Source organism: Erigeron canadensis, chromosome 2 (assembly GCF_010389155.1).
Source record: "Erigeron canadensis isolate Cc75 chromosome 2, C_canadensis_v1, whole genome shotgun sequence".
Classification (NCBI taxonomy): Eukaryota; Viridiplantae; Streptophyta; class Magnoliopsida; order Asterales; family Asteraceae; genus Erigeron; species Erigeron canadensis.
In genome coordinates this window covers 37,343,706-37,354,988 of record NC_057762.1, presented here as the reverse complement: position 1 = coordinate 37,354,988, position 11,283 = coordinate 37,343,706, and the positions used below count along the sequence as shown (strand labels likewise).

Genomic DNA, 11,283 nt, shown 5'->3' with positions numbered 1-11,283 from the left:
TTGACATGGCATAAAGTCCCTAAGGTCTGATTGTCACTAGTTAAACATATTTTTACACAAGCGAGACTTTTTTCTTATACAAGGATGATTTGGTAATCTTCTTCACCCTGTTGCAATTCAGCTTCCAAATTGTTTCCTGGTATTTAGTGAAGGTCCAAGTATCAAGTTTTATAAATGTTGAACCACTCGAGATTGTGTCAGGCAATAACAACTGCTGTGATTTTGCCTGATATAGCACAACGGATTGGGTGGACTTAGACGAGTTAAAAATCATGGTCTAAAGGTTGTATTCTAGAAAACAAAGTATCAATGTCCATGATTGAAACAAAAGGATTACAATAACATTCTTGACATGAAAACTGAGCATCAAAACTCAAAGGTAACATGGAGCGTTTTACTATTTTAGTCGATTGAAATTTTACAAAAACTAGCCGATCATGATGAGACTAAATATGCGGTTGTAATGTTGTATCATAGTGATCAAATTCTTACCAAGTAAGAGTCTCCTTGTGGGGTATTAAACTATACGTCTAAGCTTTACAAATGAGAAATGATATTAGTACCATCGTTTTTTATTATTCTACCATATTGTACTAACATTACAATACACTATACAAGTTGATGATACATAAATGTGGTAGATGAACAAAAACTTATGGTACTAATATCATTCCCTTCTACAAATACGTAGAATATGCATAATTTCATTAAGGATGTTTAAATTTGAGGTAAAATATTTTAAAGGAAGTTATTTATTGAGTATAAAACTATACCTTTGGGACTTTACAAATGTGTAGAGTATGCCTAGTTTGATAAAGCAAAATGGTTCAAACTAAACTTGAATTAACTATACAGATACCAAAATGGAATGGAAAGACTAGATCTGGTCTTACCTTTTAAATTTGAAATGACTTTATGACATAGTTTGAGGGTCTGCAAGTCTCAAATGGTTAAGTTTCATCGAATGTTATTTACGGGGTATTAAACTATACCCCTAAGACTCTATAAATATGTAGAATATGCCTAGTTTGATAAAGTAAATGTGGTTCGAATTACACCTTAAAATAGCTACTCCGATATGAAAGTGAATGGGTAAGACCAGAAGACCAAATTTGGTCTTACCCTTTAATTTTGGTAAGACTTTTTGGCCTACTTTAAGAGGACGTAAGTCTCAACTGGTTACACTTTATTGGAAATTATTTGATAATGTATTATACTATATTCTTATGGCTTTACAAATATATAAATATGCTTAGTTTGGTAAAATAAATGTTGTTCAACTTAGACCTTAAAATGACTATTCTAATACCAAAATTTAAGATTAAGACCTGATTCGGTCTTACCCTTTAATTTGGTATGAATTTATGGTCTACTTTGAATGCCCGTAAGTCTTCAATGGTTAATTTTCATCAAGGGTTATTTATTCGGTATTATACCTCTAGGATTTTATAAATATGTAAAATATGTTTAGTTTGATAAAGTACAAAAATCGACATGGATGTTACCTATGTCGATCAGAAAGTGAATGAAGCAATAGATAACGGAAGACACGTTGAAAACTCATGTTATTGATTTTGGAAAAGAAGAAGTGCAATAAATATATGGCAATGTGGCATTGGTAGAGATCTCAAATACAATAAAAACATCATATGGATTATTATGATTTGGTAAGAAATGCCACACTTGAGTACGCTAGTTTGAGATTGTAGGATTTGTCAAAAAAAAAAAAAAGTTTGAGATTGTAGGAAAAGGGATAATTGGGGACCATAGATTGCACTGAGAGTAGACTATGTTAATTAGAATGACTTGAGATCGATCGCCAATGGTCCCAAAAAAAAGGTTTTTATGCTGAAAATAAAAGATGGCCAATAGGATTCCTACTAAAAGAGATGAGATCCTAATGTGCTACTCCAAGTGTCATCACTAGGAAAGGAATAATACAATTTCAAAAGTGGTGAAAGCTATATCCACGATGATCATAACATTACATTTCTCCCCCCATCACCGCCAATGGGTTATATATACACATCGTTTACCCATCACCTATTTTCTCACCTTTTTCATCCCGAATTAGCTCCCCTTTCCCCGCCCACACAACGATCCATAGGGGCCATCGACACCGCTTCATGGTTAATCTCATGACCCGACATAGCATAGAGCATCAGGTATGGTTCAGGGATCAAGAACCATCTAGAACGTCACCTCAGCGCCATATCATCATTCATTATTTTATTAGTTTTGAGCCGTTATGGATGCAGAACGATATAGAACGCAGAATATTACTTTTTTATTTTTCTTTTTTACTTTAAAATATACTTATATTATCTTTTAAGCAACTTTTTATTCAAATATATAAAAAAAATATACATTATTAGTAATAAAATAAATAAGTCTAAGAAAATGAAAATTTCTTACGATTAAGTATGATTTAATAAGAAAAACCTTAAATGTATATGCTTTTTAATTTCAAATTATTATCATTGTAGAAATAATAGGTATTTTAAGGTTTATCTTATAAATTTTTTCTATTGTATAAAATGAAATTAAAATTAAAAATAAAAGAATACGTCACTAGTGCATATATGAATCCATATTTCATAATTTCACATCTGAACATAAAAGGGTGGACCAATGACCCAGCTTTTCTTTATATTACTTGTTAAATATCATTATTTTATCATCTCAAAACTAGAGAACATATATGAAGACAAAAATTAAAGGGACACTGAAGGCTGGCATTTAATTGCCGAACGAAGAACCAAAAACCTACAACGAAACAAATGGTATGGTTATAGGTTCTTTATAGAACAACCACATAGGATTCGTGGTCGGCATCAAAGTCCCATACCCTATGCTCTTATATGGTGTGCGGCCTCCGAGCCTCCAAGCCTTGATGCCATGTTAAAATAAGTTGGTCAAAGTTATAGCCAAAATGTATTAATATCTATTGGAACATAAAGTTTAATAATTGAAACATTAAACATTAACATGCTATTGTATAAGCACTTTATATCGATCCACGAAATTTCCTACAGATATATGGTATGCTATTCAGTGTAGACAAAATTATCTTACTAGGTCTCTACTATTCTACTAGTCGACTAACCCATTTTTACACCTCTACGACTAAAGGGTGATTGTCACGGTTTCACTTACAAAAAGTTTCTTACATTTTGAAAGAAATTGTAATATTGAAAATCATTGATTGATTTGGCATTTTTAAACATAGTTTTAATGGCCCATGATTCATTGATTTGTAGATCGTTAGTAACAATGCCTGGAAAAGAAAATCTATATAAATTTTTTTTAAAATGGAATAAAGTTTAAAAAAACATAGATTAATTTTAAATTTCATGGCAAAATAAAGAGGCATTGGCCTCTCTTGCCACCCTTTGGTACCGTCCACGACTAATAAGCTATTTCTATTTATTACCATCATCATTGTTTTAGGTGTCCTACGTATAAAACTTGATACATACGAGAAAGGCACACAAGAAATACTTCCGAAGCAAAAGAGTTCTTGATTTACATCAAAATTAAAAACATTAGTTTTTGTCATGACTGTTTTTGAAAGAAAAAAGGAAAAACCTCCAAGGCTCAAGATAAAAAGAAAAAAAAAATAACTAAAACAATGGCCGATGATAAGTTATATATATATAAAAAAATATCTTGAGTTTTCCTATCCAGATCTTTGGGGATCTATTCGATTAGGTGGCTCTTTAGTGTAGCTCCAGTTAAGATAATATAAGATAGACCTCTCGATAATTCATACATTTCCAAAAATATAAAAGATAAGAATGATTAAAATAATTCAATAAAGTATTCAACAAATTAATATAGTCTTATTACATTTTTAACAAAACCTGAGGCTCTCCTCAAATTAATATAGGTTGGTACGCTTAATGAAAGTTTCAAAGATCTCCGAAGCAAACTATCTCCTGGGGCTATTAAATTTTTCCGGGCTTAAATCAATAAAACCTACTATGCATCTAATGTGAGCTTAAAACAATAAAACCTACTAGGCTACTAAAAATAAAACTGTATTGGGCCCTTCACAAATTTGAGCCCTAAGTTTAGACCTTTTTTATTATCCTGTCCAAGAGCCGTCCATGTTCTTTGTATTATCGTACCATTACATAGACTCGAATAGGTTTTTTAGAAAGTAACACCACAATTCAAAGAATTATCGGATCATTAATTTCTTAACCGGTTTTATACACAAAAATTCCAACAATAACATATAATGGTGAAGAGATACAAGTTAAAACAAAAGAAAAGGCAGTAGTGGAAGCATAAATTAATATTAGTATTTGGACATTACCTACAACAAATCTGGACAGTTCTTCCAATAAAGCAAATCTTTGTCATTCCATTCCATTTACCTATTAAACCCATAAACTCTTTCCACGTTATACCCTCACTTTTGCTTCTCAATTCTAATAAAATAGATGATGATTAACCTTTTTTTAATACTTTCATTTTGACGTGTATAGTCTTCCTAATGCATGATACTTTATGTAAATCGTATCTTTCTTAAGATTATATATTATTATTTTCTTTCATATAAGACGGGTGTCATCCATTACTTGAAGAAAAAATTACTAGCAAAACTTAAATATGAGTTTTCAAGAACAAATGTGTTATTCCCACCATACTAAAAATAATATGCCTTTTTCCGAAAAGCCAAAAATGTTAGTAGTTTATAATATGATTTGAAGAAAAGTAAACATGCCACATTAGTTAAATACTTTTAGAAATGATGATTATGTAATGTGACAAGTTGTGATGATATGAGATAATTAATAGAATGATTGTATGGATATGTATAAGAAAACCCATTGTATTGTTATACTATCCACTATTCATATGTTGTGATTTGTCACATCATCAAATATATTGAATATCATGTCTATTATTATAATTATAATTATAACTTATATAAAAAGATTTCGTATGAACAGTGAAAAAGATTTTGTGTGAACAGTGAAGCAGTTTGGTGAGCAACTGGCCTGTCTGTTTTTTTTTTTATTCCTTAGTGCGTTGTGTAAATGTCATTTCCTTTCATTGCGTCTTTATTTTGATTTATATTATTACTTTTAAGGTAGTATTGTTTTACGGTTTCACACTTTAACAATCAAATTTTTTTTTAAGACTTTTGTATTTTTATCATTAAAGTTTGATTTTTAAGGATTCATAGTACTACAATTTTAGTCTAGTTTTTTTCATTGTCAAAATTTTTATTTTTCAAGAAAGTTTGAAATTTTTATTCATCACCAAAGTTGTTTTTTAAGTTTTACGTTGTATTGTTTAATGATAAAAGAATTTTTTCCGATGGTAACAGTTGAAATATTATTTTTAATGTACCCACATTAAAGCATATGTACGATTGTCATCTCCATCCACGGCTGACTCAGTAGGTAGTTTGTCTGCCGGATTGGTTTTTTTTTTTTTTTTTTTTCATTTCTTAGTAAGTGTGTTGTGTAGATGTCATTTGTCTTCATTGTGTTTTTATTTTAATTTATATCATTACTTTTAAGGTAAAATGTTTTACGGTTTCACACTTTAAACACTAAATTTTTTAAGACTTTTGTATACCATAAAAGTTTTATTTTTGAAGATTCATGATACTACAGTTTTAGTCTTTTTTTCATCGGTCAAAGATTTTAAAGCGTACGTTCGATTGTTATCCCGGCCAACACTAGTTACGATTAATAATAATATTATTAGGATTACCGATACCATTCCTATTTTAAAGGGATATATGCTTATAGAAAATTTAACAAGGGCAATAAGACCGACCATTGTGGTTCTCCAAAAAAGGATTATTTTATCAAAGCCTCGATTCTATGTCGTTAATTTTTGACCGATTATATTTGAAATTTGTAATTAAAAACACCACTAAAAGAATATCAACGTCCATAATGGAATAGCATTAGCACGTACATATATTCGGTTTAGCACACTCATACAATGCACTTTGGTCATTGGGTAAGTCCTCAGTTTAAATTCTAGTCGTGCTATACTAATAGTTTTTTATAATAATATTCAATAATGTCGACATATGCAAATGAGATAGATATATAGTCGAATCTCTACCTAAAATGCCATTTCATTGATCCAAAAGTATGTACAGAGCAACAAAAATTACATATCCGTTAGGATTCATCGTCACGTTAACTTACCAAAAATATCTATGACGATTACTAGCTAGCTTATATTAAACGCGCCAATAATGTTGGGGTCATTTCATCACTTGGTCATATCAACGAACCGTTTTCATCATCACTAGCGTCGTTACTTCCCTTGGCCATCTCCAACACACTAGTACTGTTATTTGTTAGCTTTTCGGCTCTCAAAGCCTCACCTTCCCAATCTGTTTGAACAAGTACTGAATACAAAACCGAAACCACACAAGCAAATTGGGCAGATAAGAGCCCAATCCACAAACCAATGAACCCAACTTTGTAATAAAAGGCTAGCCCAACAGCCACAGGGGTGCCCACAAAGTAAAAGGACCCAAGGTTGATGCGGGCACCAACCGCTGGTCTGGCTGTTCCACGAAGGATCCCACAACCTGTGGTTTGAGGGCAATTACCGAGCTCACATAGGCCCATAATGGGCATGACGGATGACACTAGTGATTGAAGCATGCGGTCTTTGGTGAACAAAGCACTCCATTTGTCTCGGAAAACTATTGTCCAAACGACATTGATGAAGCCAACTATGAAGGCACACGATAACGCGACTAGTGCAGCTAGTTTTGCCTTGTTTGGCCTCCCAGCTCCAAGTTCATTACCCACCTTACAAAAAAAACCAAAACCATGTATTGTTATTAGTATCATAAAAACATTAACTTTTTTTTCATCAAAAACATTGAAACTACTTTAAAATGACTATATATATTATAAACTTAAAAAAGTAAATTATTCTGACCTGACAACCCCATGACCAAATACTTTATCTATGGAAACTTGGGTCCAAAAGCAAATCTAACACCTCAATGACAGAATAATAATATAAAAAAATCTTAATTAATCATAAGTCATGTTTGCTTTAGAATGTTAAAGCCTAAAAGGAGTGCTTTATATGGCTAAAAAGAGTAAAGCATCCTAAATCTATATAGCTTCTTTTGAAGAAAAGACAGTATAAATATGACAGGAATTTTTTTAAAATATATATTATGTGCGATCTTTAATACAGTTTATGCACTATATGTGACTATCACGTTGACCTTGATAGAATGTCATCACGTCAAATTTCACATATACTAACGTAAGTAAGTAAATTTATATACTTCGTATTATTTTTCGATAATTTTCATTTATCACTTTGTTCAGTTTTGTTACGTTTTTATACAAGTTAAAAACAAAAACTTATATATATATATATATATGCTTAAAATATTTTGACTAAAAGTTATAATCGAATTTTTTTTATTAATATACTATTTTCATAATTACTCAATTACATGATAAGATAGTATTATATCAGATTTAATTTGTTGTGAAACCAAAGATGGCGTTCACAGCGATTTAAAAGATTTTTGAAAACCTTAGTTAAAGTTAAAATAACAAGCTATAAATATTGCAGATTTTGTTGTATAAATTTCATTCCTAAAAAGACAAAGGCAAGCACTAAATGATTTAAGATTGTATCAGTTCAACACCCAAGACTAACAAAAAACAAGAAACATTGCAAAAGCAAAATCAAAAGGTTATGGATATCATTTACTCCCTAGTTTTATAAAAAAAGAAAAAAAACAAAATCCCTTTTCATTATGAGTAGCTACAAACAGAAACGCAATATCCCAAGGTAATCATTAGGTATCATAATTTGACATTTACAAATATTTCTTTGGGTCAAAAGATATGGTTGCTTGTCCTAGTATAACATTTGTTACTCTTTTCTTTAAAATAAATATTCATTAGTTTTTATTCTAGACAGATGTGGTTTATGATTAAGAGTGACATAGTTTGATGTTGAATGTCTTAAATTTCATAATTAGGGACAATATAGAAAAGTTGATCACATATAATTACCCATCTTAGATAGTTATTTCAAAACTAAAATTATAAGACGAACAATTATTTTAGTACCGAGAGAATAACAGGTAAATATTTTTTTACCTCAAATTTTTCATGCTTTTTTTACTTAATAAATAAAAATAACCGTTAATTATCTATGTTTTACTTAATATATTATTTATGCATTTAATTGTTTAATACACTCAACACTTAATGACTAAAGAAAACACTCGTCGGAGATCTCCTAATCTTGTGCAAAGTGTAGATAACAATAATAACATTACACAAAGCCACTCAATTTCGAAATTGGTACCACTAGTCAAAAGTAATGACTACAAAGTACGTAAAAGAGTAACATGAAAACAAACAAAACTTGCTAATAATGGAAGTTTAAGATTCGCAATCAATGTTGAAGAAAGTAAATGTTTAATAAATCTTGGGGAAATGTTAATTATCAGTTTTTAACCATGTAGAACACGAATGCAATAATTAATTAGATTTATAAACAATATCTTCTATAAGAACTAAATATTGGAGTAAATCTTTTAGTAAAATAAAAGCTTTACTGTTTATAACTTATTTAGTGTTTGACTTGTCCTATTACAAGTGGATGAATAAATTTAAGAACCAATTCGGATAATGATTTTTTAAGTTGATATTAACTATAGACAATCCTTAGCCGTTGGATTGAAATGAATGGCCAAGATCCACATATGAAGTTAGAATTTTGACATTTGATTTTAATCTAATGGTTAAGATTTTTCCAACTTCACGTATAAAGTTGTTGTTCCAACTTTACAGAATCCTAAACCAACCAATTCATTGTGATATATATATATATATATATGGGTTGGGTATTGTAAAATAATTATTAAAGTAAAACAAATAAGACAAGATCTTAACCCTTAGATCATGATTAAATTGATACGCGAAGATTCACAAAGCAATTGATGCACGATGATTTTCATGATGCACGGTGATTTTCAGTAAAGAGAATCTTACTGTTTTCATTCATATATCGTTTGATGTGAGGTTTATTTATCTTCGTTCAATCATCGTTATATACCGTATGTTGTTTTCATTTATGTTCATAAAAGCATTCATAGATCGTATCATGGGCTTAAGGCTATAAATGAATTTGAAGATGACGAAACATCATGTTCAATTCAAGTATAGCGTTAATGACGTTTGATTTATAGAACAAATACAAGTAAGTGAATAACAAATTAATTATGTCTTGTACAATATTATATTTCTCAAAGAAAAGTCAATTTATTATATCTTTACTACTATATAAAAATTATATTCATTTTAGAAATAGTTATAAAAAAATAGTTTGGAAATGATTAAAAAAAAAATTACTCAATTTATTTTTAATAAGCTAATTTACATGCTAAACTCTTAGCTTACCTACAATATAAATTTGTACCTTCTAAAATATTTTCGTATTTACATATATCCGTCTTATATTTATTATAACACAACGTATAAAACTTATATTTTGCATTTTGTATATGGTTGTCAGTCCCCAATTATACTAAAATGTATAGTGTAGTGAGTTATTCGGAAAGCATAATACAAGTAAATAATGAGGCAGACTCGAAAGATTCTGAAAAGGAAGAAAAGGAAAGAAGAGAAGAGAAGAGAAACATACTCGGGCAGAGACACAGCCAGCCAAAGCCATGGGAACAGTGTACATCAGACTAGTTGTCTGTATCAATATCCCTGTCCCTGCCACCGCCAGCCGTGGATTCCCCAAGTACCCAGCCATCACCGTCACTATCTCATACCACCACCATTCCAGACATATTCCCACACAACTCGTCACACTCAACCCAAACAGCTTCCCCATTCCAATCCCATCCGTCCATTTCCATCTCCATCTCCATTTCCCATACACCCAAACGTACCCCATCATCAACCCCATCATATTCATGTTTGTCACTACCGATGCCATTGCGACCCCCGCGACGCCGTATCCTAGTCTGTTCACCAGGATATAGTTCGCCGGGACGTGGAATGCTACAGCTATTAAGCTGCACCACATCATCGGCTTTGTTACTCCCTGCGACCTTAGGTAGACCCGTAACGGCTGCAGCAGGCAGTTCGTTACGAGGTCTGGCAGGGAGTACAGACAATACGTCGCGGCCATTGATGTAATGGCCGCGTCTTGGCCCATTAGTATCATTATTGGGCCAAGGTTTATCCATAACATACTTATTGGGATTATTGCTATTAGTAGTATAAGTATCATCCGTAGTAAGGATGCTGACAATAACTCCCATTTGTTATTGTTGTTGCTTCCGTAGGCTTGGCTGCATACTGGTTCTAGGCCGGATGCTAGTCCGACTAGAACCGAGTAGCCGGTGATGTTCGTGAATCCTAAAGATAACGAACCACCGGCTAGCTCCAGACTGCCAAGCCTGCCTAAGAAAAGTACGGAAACAACTGCACGACAATACACTAGACAGTTCATCGCGGTTATTGGAATCACCATGGATAGTAGTTCCTTTAGTTCTTCCATCACCTGTATGGAATATTAGTTTTTAGCATCTAATTAATGACAACATAAACATATACAGTACTAATTAAAAATGTAAAAAAATACAAACGTATTTTGTATTCATTCATTTTTACAAACAGGTTGAGAAATAATAGGGAGAAAACAAACGGGGTTAACATTAAACCTGTGTGGTGGTAAAGGTTTTCATGTTGTTTGACTCCGGATGAGAATCAGGGCTCTGCAAACACAAGTAAGATATAAATGAATAAAAATGACACAGAAATCACAAGCTTTTTGATACATATCGATCTGGTTTAGTTTATATATAAACATATACTAAGATAACATCATATATTTTAAGTAAAAAAGAATATATTTGAAGGTGAATCGAGTGGGTTGCGTAGGGAATTGGAGAAAAAAAAAAAAAAAAAACAAAAACAAAGAAACCTTGAATTGCAGGGGAGGAAAATTTTTTTGAGACTTCATGATTTGAGGAGTAAGCTAACTAAATATACTGTATAATATTATGATATAATAATACTCCGTAATAATAATTGGATTATCTATGGATTATCTAGTATGGGCCAAGGGACACACACAATTAAGGTATACTTGAGTCATTAAATATTTTTCTTTTTTTTTAAATGAAAGGGACTTTTAATTAGAAAAAAGAAATGTTAATTTTTTTTCATTTTTGAATAAGGAAATTCGTTACATTGGTTACATTTTATGTGTCTTAGGGTGGACGGAGTCGTG

At 31.3% G+C, this 11,283-nt stretch overlaps 1 protein-coding gene across 1 annotated transcript; it reads right to left on the bottom strand.

Annotated features, from left to right (window-relative positions):
- Window positions 1–6,208: 6,208 nt before the first annotated feature.
- On the bottom strand, window positions 6,209–10,750 carry LOC122590185 (protein DETOXIFICATION 54). Its single transcript, XM_043762520.1, has 3 exons — window positions 10,712–10,750; window positions 9,679–10,551; window positions 6,209–6,800 (listed from the first exon to the last, which is right to left on the bottom strand). Exons 1-3 carry the CDS (start codon window positions 10,733–10,735, stop codon window positions 6,258–6,260), a joined length of 1,440 nt encoding a protein of 479 aa, XP_043618455.1. The 5' UTR covers window positions 10,736–10,750; the 3' UTR covers window positions 6,209–6,257.
- Window positions 10,751–11,283: the final 533 nt, after the last annotated feature.